The sequence below is a fragment of the Pseudomassariella vexata genome (assembly GCF_002105095.1).
Source record: "Pseudomassariella vexata strain CBS 129021 chromosome Unknown BCR38scaffold_1, whole genome shotgun sequence".
Lineage (NCBI taxonomy): Eukaryota > Fungi > Ascomycota > Sordariomycetes > Amphisphaeriales > Pseudomassariaceae > Pseudomassariella > Pseudomassariella vexata.
The window spans coordinates 446,883-463,240 of NW_024467956.1; the positions used below are offsets into that span (position 1 = coordinate 446,883).

Genomic DNA, 16,358 nt, shown 5'->3' on the forward strand with positions numbered 1-16,358 from the left:
TGGAATTTTAACCAGGCGGCGGATATATTGCAATGAAGGGTCTGAAATAAGGGCGTCCAGTCCAAGCTTCCTCTGACCACTGGAACCGGAGTTGTGACCCAACACCATCAGCTGACGACACCGAAGTAGGCTTTGATTTGTTTCGTACTAATTGCACAACACCTCCACAGTATCCACCACTGCCGATACGTGGATTATAGTGGATTCGACCACTAAATGAAACTTTCGCCTTAATTAGCCGGCCAAGGCCTGATGGTGTTTTGAGATCCTAGAAATCCGGCGTCCCGGTCGGTTTGACCTGAATGCACGCCCAAATGCTACTTGATTCCATCACGTGAGGTGCTAGGTAGTCCCATTCCAGCCCCGGTATCATGCCTCCGCAACAATACGGCGGTGACACGGGAGCATGAATTTGCGCCAATCGCATGACTTCCTCGGACCGTAAAGGGGAATCCAAACCCGCATCTGGGCTTCTAGCTTCTGGAAGCGGATGCATGCGAACAATTATAATGTAGATCTCGTCCCCGCGTAAATTGCTGCTTTCTTCTCTTCTTTTGACATCAGTCAGTGTCTATCGATCTGCCTGTCGATCCGGAATACCTCACTTTCGTTCACATCTTAACCCCGATCGGTCGATAATGCATTTCACTTCTGCGCTGGCACTTGCGTCACTGGCCGCTCTCCAGGTCAGTGGCACGCCTGTTGAATTGGTCGAGAGGGCCACCCCGACGCTGTACCTCGCTGGCGACAGCACTATGGCCAAGGATGGCGCTAATGATGGAGATACTGATGGTGAGTTTTCGGTCTTTTCCCAGTCCAAACCCCACTTCGTTTTTCCCGGAGACATGCAACTAATATGTCCGATGACCAGGCTGGGGCCAATACATCGGCAACTACCTCACCATCCCCGTAGTTAACAAAGCCATCGGTGGCCGATCCGCCCGCAGCTACACGGACGAAGGCCGCTTCACCGAGATTGCCGGCCTTGTCCAGTCCGGCGACATCGTCGTCATCGAATTCGGCCACAACGATGGCGGCACCCCGGTCTCCTCCACCGACAACCTGCGCAGCGACTGTCCCGGCGCGGGGTCCGAAACCTGCATCTCCGGCGTTACGGGAGCTACGGTATACACTTTTGTCCACTACGTCGAAGCCGCGGCGAAGACTTTGATCGCCAAGGGTGCACAGGTTATTCTGTCCAGTCAGACCCCGAATAACCTCTGGGAGACGGGGACCTTTGTCGCTACTGCGCCGAGGTTTGTGGGGTACCAAAAAACGGCCGCTGAGGAGGTCGGCACGGGGGCCACGTTTGTGGATCATTTCCAGGCGGTCGCCAACGCGTATCTGAAGAGAGGATCGGTCAAGACAAATGCGTTGTACCCCAATGACCACACGCACACGAGTCCCACGGGTGCTATTCTGGTTGCCCAGTCTTTTGCGCAGGCGATTAATGTGGCGCTTAATGGGACGACGCCGTTGAAGAGTTATTTGACGGCTAGCCCACCCGTTGTTTGGTAGAGGGTGTGAAGAGAGATTGGGGTGGTCCGGCCGCATATTATTGCGATAATGGAAATGTGGCGGTCGGATATGGAGAGGAGCTGATAGGGGGAGGGTTGCCGTGCCTGGTTTCGGGTATGAGTTCGGTCAATTGAATATACGGATCGGCCTGATGCAATATTGAATAAGCTGGTCCAGAGTGATGTGACAAACATGCTGACTCCAGAAAATATAAACTTGGTGCCGAAGGACTCGCTATCCATGAACCGCTCAAACGCGGTGTCTGCCCCAAGTCATCTCGTAGCAAAACAGCAGGGACAAAATCCACAAAGCAGCATAGTGTGTATTAAACTGACAGTTGTTCGAAACGTGACAAATGTTGGTTTCCATACATTCTACATGCCTCAGGGGTATTCATGGGGGAAGTTATTATATATGCTTTGCTTAACTAGATCACCAAACCATTGGAACTAGTGGCCGGTACTCAAAGCGAAAGAAATGTTGATTTGTACAGAATCTGTATTTGGATTTCTTTTCTCTAGCCTCTAACCTCGTAGGTAACTAACCATCAGCATCCTGGCTAAACACTATACTTGGATTTCTATATTGTTGTCTCTACGCTAAGAAGGAATAACAACTATGGTTTAGTCTAATTGGCCAAGTGTGGCTTTCTTTCTTCCCTTGACTCCCCGACTCTTAGGTTTGAGTAAATCAATACCGTACGTCTAATGACACTCACTATGTTTAACATGCAGGAGCTTTTTAAATCCGAAGAGCTGGTTGATTGATGTTTTGGTTTGGCTGAATGCCTGACGTGTTTGGTTTTCTTATTATAATTACCTTGCCCCTGAGCTTAAGGTAGCTATCCTTTGCGCTGACCACGTTGGCTAATTCCCCAACTGTCAAGTACAAACAATGCTCCGACATATACCGGCTCCGAGGACATCATATTGTGGGATAGCCCAAACTTCCAGTGTATCCAACCGACAGTCAGCTTATAGCCTCCGTCTTCGCTCTCACAAACTCAGTATTCCTTCGGGGTCCCGCCGTTTCTATACAACCAAAGCCGGCTCATTGACTTGACAGTCAGCTCCCCTCCATTCTGCAGTCGCTCACGATGCTTTGGATTATTGCTATCCGCATCGTTAGCCAAGTTAATCCAGACCATATCCAAATTCCCATCATCGAATCAGTAACTTACTTGAGATATTCTTCATCAACTACCACCGGCGAGTCCATGAATGGATTACTCTCCAACACCTCATTCCCCTTCATGGTGAACATATTCTCGAGGTAATGCTGGTTTAACATATGCCCAGTCCCATACCTCTTAAATACGGTCCCCACAAACCGGTTCTCTGACTTCTCGTCGCTCGTCTGCGCCGTCGTCCCGTTCATCTTGAGGTGCTTATCTTGCGTCGTGATCTGGCGCAAAATCCCTAGCCGTTCCAATGCTTCCTCGATTCCTTTGCGCACCGTCCTTATAAAATCTCCGCTCTCAGACTCGTCGTTGCTGCCGAGTTGCTTGTCCTTGGTCGTGAAGTTCAGCACCCCGAACCGTGCAACAAAGTCTCCCACATTAGCGTAGTGTTCAATATGGCCAATGGAGCGGAAGTAATTCCGCCCCGCGAGGAAATGTTTGCCGTCTTTGGCCATCTGCTGGAATGCGGCATCATCACCTCCGAAATCTTTGAGAGACAGGCGGACGGGGTTGTTGAAATGATTCGCGGCATTGCCGAAGGTGTAGATTTCCAGTTTGGCCAACTTTTGCTGTGGCATATCGGCTAGGAGCCAGTCGACGATCATGCCGCCTTCGATGCCGCCTTGGCTGTGCAGAATCAAGATCACTTTCGACACGACCTCGTCGTCTTGCATGAGTTGTTGCTTGACGTAGGCGAATCCTTGGCGGATGTCGGGGACGGTGTAGTTGAAGTCACGTTCGATGAGACATTGGACAACGTCGAAGATGATGCCGAGTCTAAGTTCCAAGTTACTATTGACAACTCCTTGAAGCTTTGGCGGGTGTTAAAAACTTACGTTGGGTTATGCACTCCGATAATCCTCCGCCGGAAAGTGTTGGCCAGTCTTTGCAAGTTATTCTGAAGCCAGTGATCCCTATGCTGACTGTTAAATTACAACTACGCATGCCAATCTCTTAAGACTTACCCGACAGCAACCCCATTCACAAACACCCATCTCTCTGTTTCCGTGCCGGGAGCGATAGGTATTCCGCCATTAGGAATCTTGACAAACTCTTTATCCTTCGGGCCATTGAAGGACCTCACAGCAAGCTCATTCAAAGCAATGAAACTCAGGATATACGCGAGCGACGTAGTCGTTGGTAGAAACAGAAAAAGCGGTATGGAGCAGATGAACCCCAGTTGGAACACAATGAGGATGAAGTGGAATGCGAGGCTGCGCGCATTGCACCACGTAGAGGAGAGCTCATTCAAAGGTTCGTGACGGCCAGCCCACACAGGGAAGATGATACCGGGGAGATAGGTGGCATTCTCGAGGAGCGTCCAGAAGTCGTTCCATAGCAGTCTTTTGGGTGAGATGGCGTAGGGGAGCGCTTCGGAAGTTGAGGTATACCCTGCCAGCTCGGTAGCTACGGCGGGTTTCTTTTCGGCTGCCATGTTTTCTTCTGAATTTTGTGATCACAGTGATGTTGTTGAGGTATCGAAATTTTTGTCTGTTTATGAGGTTCAACATGATGTAGCCAGTATTTGAAGTCCCGTTTGATTGACAGCCGGGTCAATCGATGTACGACGCCATGATAAGCCCTAAAGTGTGTATGAGTGAGTTGCGACAAGCCCTACAAATCACTGTGCTCCAAATTTTCACCCAGGCAAATTATAATTATGTCTTGTCCATACACGATATACGCCACATGCTTGATGTCACTTCGGCTCGTCTTGCCTAGCGCGCTTGCAAGAATACCACTCACCCACACTTGGTTACAGTCATTGTAATTCATAACGTTGGACACACATTTTGATAATTAAAACTGTACTCCGAACTTCAGCTAACTGAACGGAGATTCAGGTCTAAGTGCCAAATGTTTGGAGTGAGTATTCCGTACCGAGCCTGAGTCATTCGGAGGTTCTCATATCCCACGAAGTCCAGCCCCTAGTATGTCTTTGCCGGGAATTAGCTTCCGCACCTTGGCTTCACTAGGTTGCACTAATGATAGAGACCGCTTGAAAGCAATACTTATTTGCTAAACCCCCAGCCACCAGTACTGATATTAATGTTCGGCATGTGAAATAAATTATCGGTTGATCTCAGTGCTCCTCGTAAGACTAAAACGAGTGGTTTTGGAATACACCGGTGCCTGTGACAGCCGCTACCAGGCAGCTCAGAATGATTTTGCCAACATAGATACTAGGGATTGTAATCGGGACATCATCCTCTGAATATTCGATCTGCATGATGGTATAGATCACCAAAGGCTGTTTAAACAGAGAAAACTAGACAACAGAGAAAACCAGGCACCATAAATTGACTGGAAAGGTTTATAGGCTTTATCAATTTAACTGAAGTTGAAGTAGATAAACTCATTTTCAAGTTGAATTGCAGCTCATGTTCAAGGTTCAATGCACGACCCATACATACTGTACGGGACTTTATGCATTTAGTCATTTTTATCAATTTCGAGGAAGAGCACGAAGTCTCAACACGAAGGAAAGCCGAGCACCCAATTCCCTGCAGCCGAACAGCAAGTAGCTTCCCTAAAAGTCGACTAGGAAACTCGTTTGGCCCAGGCCAAAGGCGAAGCCGAAAAGCTGAAGGAGGCACAGAAGCGACGCGAACGCATCGAGACCTACCTCAAGGCTGAGATCGAAACCAAGGAGAAGTATATCCGCACTGCACTGGCGGAGTTGGATGCCAAAGCTGCCCAGTCCAGACCATGGTGGATACTCAGGAGGAGGAGTGCCGGGAGATCTTCAAGCAGCCGTAGACTGAACGGATCTATCCGCGTCATGTGCCGAATCCACCCTCCTCTGCGCAACAACACGCGGATCGAAGAACTTGCCGAATTCGGACCGCAGGAGCCCGGCGAGCTGACGTCTTACCGGGGCAAGATGCTTGTGCAGACCGAAAGATCCAACGTCCGCGATTATATCACGAAAGAGGCGAGGGAGTTCGAGCTCGAGCGCATCTTCGGGCCCAACGACCCCAAAGCCGAGCTCCTAACCGCCGACTAGACCAGCTGGGCCTTCCCAAGTAACGGGACCTGGGAAATTAGTTGCTGAAATATGCACAATAGACAAGTGCATTGTTAATATCAAGATTATTTCACCTAAAATATTTGTGATATCCCAGATATGAACCGTCTACGGCGCTTCGTATGAGCGACATATATGTAAGACGATCAACCGTTTGTCATCACAGGAACTTCATTAACCTGAAATCCCGTTACAACTAAGTCCTGAAATTAGCAGTTGACTATTTGGGAGTTTCAAAGCTAAATATTGGAATTTCAGAAGTTCATAAGTTCAGGGGCTAATTAACACGTGGATCCGATGCTATAAACAAGCCCGACTCTTCAATTTCACGAGGATGAGAGCTCATTACCGCCAGTTCTCAATCTTTGCAATTATCCGGGACAATACCACTGTCTAACAAGGTCCTGATACTAGAAAACCTATGTTAGACCACACTCCTTTATATTCGTATCCAGGCTTGTTCATTTCGTTTCTCATTCCTCCACTCCCTTACTATTCCCTTCACACCTTCCTGGGATCAGGAGTATCCCTATAAGCCTCTGGCAGAATCCCCTCAAGCGCCGCCTTAATCTGCAACGCCAGTGTCTTGGAATGCCACCTTTGCAGCTGCGTAAACCCACCCGTAACCCAATAATTCTCCACGCGCAAATGACGCTTCCACATGCCCCTCACCTCGCCCTCCTCATCCACACCCCAAGTAGCGTCGAGACGGGATGCGACGTTCCGAGACCCCAGGCTATTCTTTGCTTCGTCATTGCCCTCCGTAGCAGTCTCATCAGCCCCTCCCAAAATTTCAGCAGCAGTATCTCTCACGTCCTTATCCGCGAACCCAGTACACCATACAACCGCGTCCACATCAAGCGTACTTCCGTCCGAAAACCTCAGGCCTGTCTCCGTGTACCCCACAGGCTCAACACCAACTTTTATGTCCACCTTGCCCTCGGCAATGGGCTTGGTACCGCCCATATCCATGTAATGCCCGCCCGCACGGTCGATGAGGTGATACATCAACCCACCCTCGGCGTTCCGACCATCGATCACTGGGAACCCAGCCGCAATGAGGTCCTTGTACCGATCCGACTCCTGACTCGCGCAATGCGCCAACGTATCGCGGAGCAGCTGGGCATCCACGAATGTTGGGCCGGTCATGAAGAGTATATCTGCCTGCTCAACGCCGAGGTCATAGGCGCCAAGGTTGTTGGAGGCAAATATGTACTCGGTAGGGCAGATGTAGGTCGCCGAACGGACGTTCATAGTCGTCTTGAGACCGGCGCGGTGGCAGTCTTCGAGCACGTCGAAGGCGGTGTTGGCCGAGCCGATGATGAGGACGGACTTGGCCCCCTTTTCTTGCAAGGCCTTGGCGCTTTGGAATTTTTGCGAGTGGATGCTGATGCCTTGGTATAGCTCGCTGTTGAGCATGGGTGGGAGGTAGATTTTCTGTGAGCCGATGCCGGTTGCTTGGACAAGATGCTTGCAAGTCGCAGTGCGAATACCCGTGGGGGTCTGGAGCTTCACGGTCCAGCATTTACTTGACTGGTTGAACACCGTCGAATTGATCGTGGTCGAGTGGATGATGTCAATATTGAAGGCCGCTACGTATCGTTTTACCTGCTCGGCCAGTTCATCCCGAGTTAAGAAGTGAGGAGTTTGGAGGTTCTCGTCATAGTCTGGTGGCGGCAATCAGTATCAGTGGCTCTCGTCCAGTAATCATGAATATACTTACTCATGTAGGGCAACTCGCAGGACGATGTCGGCACATGAAACCGCATGCACTCATAACGCAGTGCCCAATTGTCGCCCGGACGGGCATTCCGATCAATCATGACGCTGCCAACACCCAGGGCCTTGAGGCGCGTGAAAAGAGCAACGCCGCTACATCAAGCAGGTTAGTTGGTTTTATAAATCCTCGATCCGTATTCAAGCTGTTCACTCACGAATTTCCGGCTCCAACGATCAAGACGTCCGTTTCAAAGGTCTCCAGGGCATCCGACTTCCTGCCTGGCGACTGAAGCAGAGCCTCATTCTCGGGCCATGCGTCCAGATCCTTAAGCCAGGTACCCAGAGTCCAAATTTTCCAAGTGAGTTTCCCGCCACCATCTTCTTTAACGGGCATGAGCATCATCCTGCCCCTGCAGTTAGCGGCTGGCGAGCCGGTTCTAAAGGACAGCCTACAGGCAATGAATTGCTATATCGAGGAATAAGAAAACGGTCAAATGCATATCCTTCTAATCCCATCATTTGTGTTTCAGAGCATTGGAATATCATCCTCTAACTTACTAAAACTGGCGTAGCCGGCACGAACTGCGCGCCCCCCTCAACCTTGAATTCCCCAGCGAACCGTAGCTTCTTTGTCTCCAGCAAAGCTGCTGCGATCACGTCAGGCGTGGAAAACGTACGCAGATGGTAGGTCAGCGCGAGCTGGTCGCGCCAGTACGACTGGACATCGAAGAAGCAGCTTGCCAGCCTCTCGGCATCGCTGGCCTCGAGGGCCGCGTTTAGCTCGTTCAGCACGGCTGAGACTTGCTTGGTGGCTTCATCGCCTTCCATTGAAGCCGGGTCCACGGTTCCCGGATCAATAACGGGCAGGGGGTGCTGCTTCAGCTTCTGGCGTAGATTGGCTTTTGGGGGGTATTCATCGTGAGATGATGCCGTGTCCATGGCTGTTTTCCATATGTCAGCTCACAAGGTACAATATGAAATGGGTGACTGCGAGTTCGCTCACTGGGAGACATAGCCAGTTTCAGTATGGCCAAACTGTAGTGCTGTGACTATGAAGTTTCAAATTGAGACTTGAAACACCAGTGAAAATGTCAGAAGACAGAGGAAAAAGGCTATATGTAAATACAAATATAACCCGGTATTGCCCGTGCCGACCATCGGCAAACCAAGGCAATGCTCGCCATGGTATTTATGCTTGCCCAATCGCAAAGACAGGGCAGTTGGCCAGAAACAACGTAAATAAATACGGGGCTGAATTCCGGTCCAACCGTTGTCCGGTTGTACCCGGATATAACATCCCACTCGCTTTCGACCAAATGAGGGGAAGCGTTCTCCTTCGTCCACTGCTTGGTGCCATATAGTCCACCGCATCACCGGGTGCAAACTTGTTGCTGTTGCTACCGAACAGAATTTCCGAAACGGCGATATGCCTCGAGTGCCGTGGCGTATATCACCGCCATTGTCCTTGCCAACCGATACCTCAACCCTGTCCGGTCAGCTAAGATAAGCATAGGCTTTAAGTTGGAGCTTTTCCCCGACCAGGTACAAAACCTAAGTTCTTAGGTACCGCTATCGGATAGGTTCAACATATGTTGAACCTCGGAGCGCGTTATGTTTTCATGGAGGATTGTGATGTTGATTGAGCTAAGTTAACCTACGTCAGGTGTAACGGTAGAATGTTACCTATCTAACTAGTGTACATTGTTACGGAGTAACTAGGGCTCCGCCAGTGGACTGTGTGCCACTAGTCCTCTGTTATGTTTTAAGTACCTGCTGAACTTTTGCTAAGAACTTGGGTTTTGTGCCTTATTAGAGCGTTCTTGTACCTGTCAGTTTACGCTCTTTACGTTGTCAGACCTTATAACTACCAATATGACCATGTAAAGACGAGATAGAGTATCACTTCGTTTCGGTGCAGTCATAGTTGTTCTACTCAAACCTCGTCTCAGCTTGTCTCTATGGTCTCAACTTGATCCAACAGCCATGCAGTTGGCTCGAGTTGAAAAGTTAGAAAGTGTTACTTGAACAGGCAATCTCTGTACTACCAACGTTGCCACATAAGCAGACAAGCCACATAGGATTCCCATGCAGATATTCCGTGTCACCTCAAGATTTGCAGCGGATCCTACGTTGCCAAGGATCTGACCATTTCTCCAATAGGCGCGGCTAGACAACGATACGTACGAACGAATCCTCCACTGCCCTGCGTCTGCACTCGTGAAATGATGAATTCGCCATGCGGGTTTTGATGCGCGAGAGCGTATTTGCATCGGCATTGCAACATCATGAATCTGGCCAGGACCCGATACCGCGTGATGACCAGGCAATATTGACCGGCGGATGAAGACTTAGGCTTTCTTGTATTTGCGATTTATCAAAACATTGTCGGACACGCCGTTTATTACCCTCTGTTGCCCGTTGTTACAATAGCATAAAATGGTGTTTGAGTTACTAGTGGCACGGCATAACTTGAAAAGAATACCGAGAGCGTGGTGAAAGTATAATTACGCCTGCGTCTTCATATCAGTAGAATCCCTCGTTCTCTGATTGTCTGTGTTCGTAATCTATCATCTTTCAGGATAAAGGGTACAGGTGCCAGACTTGCGGAGTCGTGCATAACGATTTAAAAACTTTGCATGGCGCCATCAAAGACTGCAGGGAATGATGACCATGGAATGTGTCCGAAGGTTAACATTTGACATCCATCTCAGTCAGGATAGAGATATGTGTAGTACGCAAATTGAAAACCTGGAGGCCCGAGAATTTCTCCTAGTACTCAACACATGTCGCCATACTCCCAAGGCGAGTAGACACCGGGCGATGGGCCTCAATATTTATATTTACTAGCGATGTCATTCTATCCAACGTTCCTCGTAGTATTACGCAATTCCAACTAAACTCCCACAACGCCGCACCATGCCATGCCCATAATCCCAAGCCCCCACGCTTAGTGCGCCCTCAATTTCTTAGGCAAATACCTCACATTCCTAGCACAATTCCCATGATCGCCCCTAAAGCTATCCGTCGCAGGAACGAACTCCCCGCTCTGCAAACTACCCTTGACAAAGTATACATACCACGCCTCATGCAAGATATCATGCCTCCGACCCCCGCAGTTCAAAATGACCTTTCCGCCACTGAACTCCTCCAGCGCATCCTGTATCTTTGAGAGTTCGAAGACCTTCTCGCTATCCGGCTCGATGCCAGCCTGCTGCAGGATGACATACGTGTCCAGCATCTTGAACAGTCCGAATGCCTTGGCAAAGTAATCAACGACTTCCTGCCCCGGACTGTAGTTGTCGCCGTAGCACGAGGGCGCGAGGGTGTTGATGCAGGTGGCGTGCTTGTTATATTCGTGGGCCCAAAGATGAGCATTGCTGCCACTGAAATCCAAAAGTCAGCCCTCTGTCTGTCGCTTTCGCTGCTACAGCGGTTTGACCCAGATTGGTTTCCTCGACGAGGGCACTTACTACTTGGCTACCCAGTACCGGTTCATGTACCCAATCAGCTCGCCCTGACCGTAGTGTTCCAGGATCTCGGTGATGTTGTTGAAATGAGGCGCCATGCCGCAGTATTGATCGTACGACCCATCGCAAAGGTCGGGCCTGCGGGAAGCAAGAGCATCAGTATCAGCCCAATAGTCTCAGCAGCAAGAACCACAATATGTAGCTAGCAAGTAGGCACTCACCATAGCCCATGTACAGTCCAATCCTCCTCCGCACCCCCGACGTGTACCTCCTCGTCCCAAAACTGCGTCAACAATAGCCGGCCACCGGGGTGGATGAAACAGCACGAATCGGCCACCGACTGGTTATTACAACTTATGGGGCCGTCGACGGGGCACGAAGGCGCGCCGTTGAATGGGTCGTAGGGCGTGATGGTGGCGGAGCCGGAGTCGGAGGTACTGTCGATGGGGCCGAAGACAGAGGAGAGCGGATTCGGTACGCCGCCGCCTGTCAGCTGGAGAGGGATTTGCGAGACGAGGTTGCCAGCGTAGGCGAGTACAGACCGTAAGGAGGTTGAAGGCGCCATTTTAGGATGTGAGTTTGGATTGGTAGGTTTGTTTGAGGATCAATGGCGAGGGCTTCACGTTGCTGTAATGGAGCATCTGATCCTCGCGGCCTGGCATGGAATGACGACGCGGCGCATAAGGCTACACTCCAGGTTTTGTGGCTGAAACAAGCGCTGTTCATTGGTTTACGAGTCCGGCGAGAGAATACGGTGGGGCGTCCTCAAAGCCTTGTCCTCGTTCGTACCTCAACTCCAAACTCATCTAATCTTTCATCCATCCCATTTCGAAATACTCACCCATTCCTATTGTTTGTTCAACACTGCATACGCTTATCAAGCTTCAGCACCTAATCCAATCAAACATCTCAGATGCCCGAAGCTGCTTGACGTCAGCGCCCTGCGAGCCATAAACCCTTGCCTAGGCCGTGGTTTCAAGAGTTACTTTTTTAGATGCTATGGGTACAGGTCTTGTCCTACAGAAGACACGGCTTCACTTATCCTCACATCGCCATTCAATGGATGGCCAAGCGATGTCTCATTTTGTCACACTGCAAGCTGGTGATGTTGCCTTTTCGGGCAAGTTCAGTCTTCAAGTGGCATGAATGCTCTTCTGGACTCTTGTCTGCTATCCTTGTGAACTTCGATGCCACAATGAGTGCGTGGAGATCAGTGGGGTGATCATCGTCAATGGGGTGGCTGATGGCTATCCGGTATTGTCTTAGCTCTTCTTTACTCATGGTGAGCGTCGTATAAGTGGCTCAGAATGCACATCTGATTCGTATGTGGCACTCTGTCACGGAGTCGGCTTACTTCCGCAGGCTCCAGCACACCTCTGCAGTTTGGGACAAACTTCCAAGAATGCAGTTTCCGGAATACGATATGCTTATTTCCACGTGCTTACATGCCAATATATATGTATCCGATTGCACATATCCTTTTCGCTATTTCCGTTGCCTCAGGTCCAAATGTTGACCGGCTTGTCTACAGTGTAAGTAATGGAAGTATGTCGCTCAGTAATATATCTCCTTGGTACTTTCCCATTATTTCCAATGGTATTCCTGGTGAAGCGGACATTGTGGACCCAGGGTGAGTAGTCTCGTGCCCCTGAGCCCCTTCTCCAACTAGATAGCCCTATTGACGGCGCATAAAAGTCCTCGAGCCCCACGCCTTCATCACCAATTCCGGTCTCTGGATCTTCTATGCCCGGCCGCCTCGCAACACCGGCCAGGTGGTTGACGAGTACGACAAGGCGACCCTGAACATTTGGCCCACAATCCTGACGTGGAGGGCGCCGACGACGGTGGGAGTTACTTTCCCCAGTTCAACCATCACCTGTCTGCGTGTGGACACGATTACTGAGGGGAATTGAGACCCAACTGCGCCGGGGAACGATGCCACCTTGGGCGGCGGTGAGGTCCAACTTGGATGGATGTTTGGGATTCTTGGTAAGGGCCGGTAAGAGTTGGAGGTTGGAGATCGGGGGCCACATAAATGGACAGACAAATGTATGTGCCTTAAAAGTGTGTTCGATTTAGGGAATCGACCTATTCCGTCAAACCAAGTTCCTTCTCTGCCGTTCTAACCAATGTCGTCGGGTATCGCTGATGTCTAATGCAATTTGGTTAACCTGAACGCCGATGCCTCCTAGCCCGTACCGGATCCCAATCTATTATGATGAATAGCCCGGGAAGCAGCCCAGCGACTCTCAAACAGCTTCCCAATCCATCGCATCCACCATAAAATTCCAGTCTTCCTCTTCTTGACTCCAATGCACCGGGTTGGACAACCCGCTCGTCGAAGGTGGGGCTATACCCAAATATTCCTGTGCCATAGCATAGCCCTGGTCAAGGCCGGTCTTGATTGTGGAGAGAATAATGTCTAGCTCGTAGGTCGCCAAGGGTGCAGGCGCGTAACCAGAGTCGTCTAAGCCGTTCTTCCACCGGTTGCGCAGCTCCTTAGCTCGGGCGAGTTGTCTCTTGATTTCCCCCGTACCAAAGATTGGGAAGAGTGGGTTTTGGGGGTTTCCAAGAGCACCGAGAACATTGGCATGGTATCGGTGTGTGAGTTGATACCGCTCGGGTCCACCACCGTTCTTGCTCCTGAACCGGTTGTGGACACTGTTCAGAAGTTCGCGGTGGACCTGGATGCCCCACACACCTAGTAGGTGGACGAGGGCGCGTTCAATGAGCATGTAACACTCAAAAAAGTCTAATTTGAACTGCATCTCATCGTGGGCGATCTCATCCGGATGGCGGCCGATGCGGGTTATGGCCTGATCGTATCCCGCTTGCAGGAAGCGTCCTTTCCAGTGTAGGCGTTGTATGATCTTAGTGTAACGCCTATACTCCTCGAAGGCCAAAGCTGGGTCGACGGCCGGCAAGAGTGCATTGTTTAGAGGCGCAGATTCCCCTATCTGCTCACAAAAATCCATTGGAGTGCCATCAGGTTGAATCATGGGTACTGGCTCCTGGAAATTCACTGGATCGGCATCAGGTCGAGCAACATGGATTGCCGGCTCCTGGAAATCCTTTCCTTGGGCGCCAGGCCGGACCCATTGGTGCGATTGGGCAGACGCCCAGCGGGAGCTGGCGAGGCCCTGCATTTCCGAGGACTTATTGGGGGGGTTGAGAGCAACCATATTCGCCTAGAGTGGTCGTCGGGAAGGATAGTGCATCTTAAGCAAATACGAAGAGGCGATGTCCCAAGAGTTACCAATCATAGAGCAGTGAAAGAAAGGATGCTTCCAAAACAATGGAATCATGCTCCAAGGAAGACAAAGAATGGTCGTTCGTGGTTCTAGGTTGATTGGACTGGAGGTGGTTTGTTAGCAAGCCGAGGTCGGGATAGGTCCAGCTCAAGTTCAAAAGACGGCGCAGGCGCTACGCATCGGCGGGGAATCTTCGGAAACTCCAGCCCCCGGTCCCGATTGCTGGCAGGGGCGCCTATGTGGGTGCCTGTTCGGGGGTGTAAGTGATTGACAAATAAACAGCGCGACCAAGGATGGAATAATACGGGATAACTCTACATTTGTATGCAGTCAACAGCCGTACGCAATTGAGTACATCTCAGTGTCCCATCTAGATTAATTTGTCTACCACTTCTAAGTTGCTCCCAGCATCGTTTGAGTTGCGGGCACAAGCGTCTGTCTACGAATGGTGTCTGTTCAGAGGGGGCACGTGACATATGCCTGCAAAGGAAAAATAAACATATTAGTATGTCTATATTGCTAGAGCACGTTTTACTCACTTTCGCCATAAAGGGATGATGGTTTGGTTGCTGTTTTATGCTTACAATTTTAGCACCATAAAACACTCAAGTGGATCTGATAAGTATCAATGGTGTAAGTTGATTTGATGTGCTCATTTACTAACCTTCGAGTTTGCATACCTCAGTATTGAGCAGGTGCACAAGGAATACCTGTAGTATCCTAATAAGCGCAACTAGGCAAGCCGATATGTAAGAAGTTGGATGACTTGCACTGGGCCTGGCTGTATGCTAGGTTTGTAGGACTGCGTTACTTCCAGTCCAAGTGACCTAGAGATCTCAACTAACTGATGCTAAACTCCTGTCATCTAACTCACACTCAGAGGCACATTTAATCTTGCCGCAACCCCTGCTGCCCCCCTCCCCCTTTGTTTGCTTGCGACTATGGGCGTTAAGGTCGAAACCCCTCATATATCCATGACAAAGCAATTTGGTACCACGCCGTCTGTCAATCGCATTGGCTTCTCGTCAATAAGTAATTCTTGCAAACAATGGATTGTAGACGGCAGCTGTATACAGTGCGTGTCGACTGAGGGCTCTTCCACCGAAAACAAATCATTGCTAATTATCCTCAGTCATATCGCATTAGTCTGATTACCCACCAAGTGTGTTAACAATCAGATCCGACGATAGCGGTGGGTATGCAAACACGAATAAAGTCTCTTCAAACAACGATATCGTGGGCTTCCAAACAATCGACTATTCTCGGCAGGGAAGCGGCAGGATCGCTGATAGCAGTCGTTTCCTACTGGTCCCAGAGACTGTTCTTCGGAGGGTAAGTACCCGTGGATATTCAAGTGGAGCCCTAATGTCTTCATGGGTTGTGAGGAGGCGGTGGAGGCTGAGAAATAGGGGTGAAGCTCGCACACAACATTTAGTAGGTGTGGGAAAAGAATATTTCAAGTATACTAATTTGACTTAGTGCAACTCAGCAGCCTAGCACGATCAAGCTGGTAAGTGCTTTGAACATTGAATGAAACCCGAACTGACCGCTCCCAAGTGCGAAATCAGGGACCTAGACTAGGCGCTTACAAAGTCTTCCAGCCACATTTCAAGTAATTATTTTGGAGTGCTCTGGATATACTCAATTCAGCTCAATCTTGCTCAAATTCTTTGTTACCAGCGTATCCCTGGATTGTTCATGTTAGACTCGACGTCACTGTTACGTGGCTGATGCTTGTGAGCTATCTCGTGCAACTTCATGCATCCTTCTGATGTATAATTATTAGCGACCGATCAAGGATGATATAGGTGTCTTTGCATGATCAAAGCCACAGCGCCTCTCAATAAGGTTTTGGAGACACAGACCGGCCAATATTCGCCTTGGCAGGACGGACAGTAACTCGGAAGATACGCGGTCTCATCCAATTCCTAAAGCCCATCAAAGATCTCTCACAAAACTCTTCTCGAGTCATTCTGTCCAACACTCATATGGACCGCGCTGTGGCATTTGCGCCGTTCCAGCCGTATACCCTTTGATATCCCAGAATTTGATATTAAATTGGCCCCCAGAACATATATCACGTCCCGAAACCTGCACCAGATTGAAGCTCACAATGGAAGTCACAAATATTCCCTTGCTTTATCGAGTCTCTTTGAAGGAAATAGATGGGCACCGATTGGAGAGTATAAGCTGTT

General features: G+C 49.9%; 7 protein-coding genes across 7 annotated transcripts; 3 read left to right on the forward strand and 4 right to left on the reverse strand.

The window, feature by feature from the left end:
- The first annotated feature begins 489 nt into the window (after positions 1 to 489).
- On the forward strand, positions 490 to 1,595 carry BCR38DRAFT_381174 (carbohydrate esterase family 12 protein). The gene is made up of 3 exons (XM_040857411.1): positions 490 to 511; positions 569 to 792; positions 872 to 1,595. Exons 1-3 carry the CDS (start codon positions 495 to 497, stop codon positions 1,516 to 1,518), a joined length of 888 nt encoding a protein of 295 aa, XP_040720588.1. The 5' UTR covers positions 490 to 494; the 3' UTR covers positions 1,519 to 1,595.
- Positions 1,596 to 2,521: 926 nt separating this feature from the next.
- Positions 2,522 to 4,133, reverse strand: BCR38DRAFT_329233 (uncharacterized protein; the record flags this gene model as incomplete). The annotated part of the gene is made up of 6 exons (XM_040854863.1): positions 2,522 to 2,630; positions 2,699 to 2,869; positions 3,002 to 3,153; positions 3,205 to 3,475; positions 3,535 to 3,612; positions 3,664 to 4,133. The coding sequence occupies 6 exons, from the start codon at positions 4,131 to 4,133 to the stop codon at positions 2,522 to 2,524; spliced, it is 1,251 nt and encodes a 416-aa protein (XP_040720589.1).
- Positions 4,134 to 5,079: 946 nt separating this feature from the next.
- Positions 5,080 to 5,705, forward strand: BCR38DRAFT_479528 (uncharacterized protein; the record flags this gene model as incomplete). Its single annotated transcript, XM_040863161.1, has 2 exons — positions 5,080 to 5,088; positions 5,244 to 5,705. 2 exons carry the CDS (start codon positions 5,080 to 5,082, stop codon positions 5,703 to 5,705), a joined length of 471 nt encoding a protein of 156 aa, XP_040720590.1.
- Positions 5,706 to 5,973: 268 nt separating this feature from the next.
- Positions 5,974 to 8,546, reverse strand: BCR38DRAFT_2169 (uncharacterized protein). The gene is made up of 5 exons (XM_040854203.1): positions 8,449 to 8,546; positions 8,004 to 8,386; positions 7,661 to 7,911; positions 7,450 to 7,598; positions 5,974 to 7,393 (listed from the first exon to the last, which is right to left on the reverse strand). The coding sequence occupies exons 1-5, from the start codon at positions 8,456 to 8,458 to the stop codon at positions 6,228 to 6,230; spliced, it is 1,959 nt and encodes a 652-aa protein (XP_040720591.1). The 5' UTR covers positions 8,459 to 8,546; the 3' UTR covers positions 5,974 to 6,227.
- A 1,393-nt stretch (positions 8,547 to 9,939) lies between these two features.
- Positions 9,940 to 11,604, reverse strand: BCR38DRAFT_358031 (ribonuclease Trv). The gene is made up of 3 exons (XM_040857132.1): positions 11,134 to 11,604; positions 10,916 to 11,050; positions 9,940 to 10,828 (listed from the first exon to the last, which is right to left on the reverse strand). The coding sequence occupies exons 1-3, from the start codon at positions 11,475 to 11,477 to the stop codon at positions 10,393 to 10,395; spliced, it is 915 nt and encodes a 304-aa protein (XP_040720592.1). The 5' UTR covers positions 11,478 to 11,604; the 3' UTR covers positions 9,940 to 10,392.
- Positions 11,605 to 12,505: 901 nt separating this feature from the next.
- Positions 12,506 to 12,825, forward strand: BCR38DRAFT_479531 (uncharacterized protein; the record flags this gene model as incomplete). Its single annotated transcript, XM_040863163.1, has 2 exons — positions 12,506 to 12,542; positions 12,608 to 12,825. The coding sequence occupies 2 exons, from the start codon at positions 12,506 to 12,508 to the stop codon at positions 12,823 to 12,825; spliced, it is 255 nt and encodes an 84-aa protein (XP_040720593.1).
- Positions 12,826 to 13,161: 336 nt separating this feature from the next.
- Positions 13,162 to 13,812, reverse strand: BCR38DRAFT_314014 (uncharacterized protein; the record flags this gene model as incomplete). Its single annotated transcript, XM_040854679.1, has 1 exon — positions 13,162 to 13,812. A coding segment is annotated over one exon (651 nt), but the record flags the coding sequence as incomplete, so codon positions are not given.
- Positions 13,813 to 16,358: the final 2,546 nt, after the last annotated feature.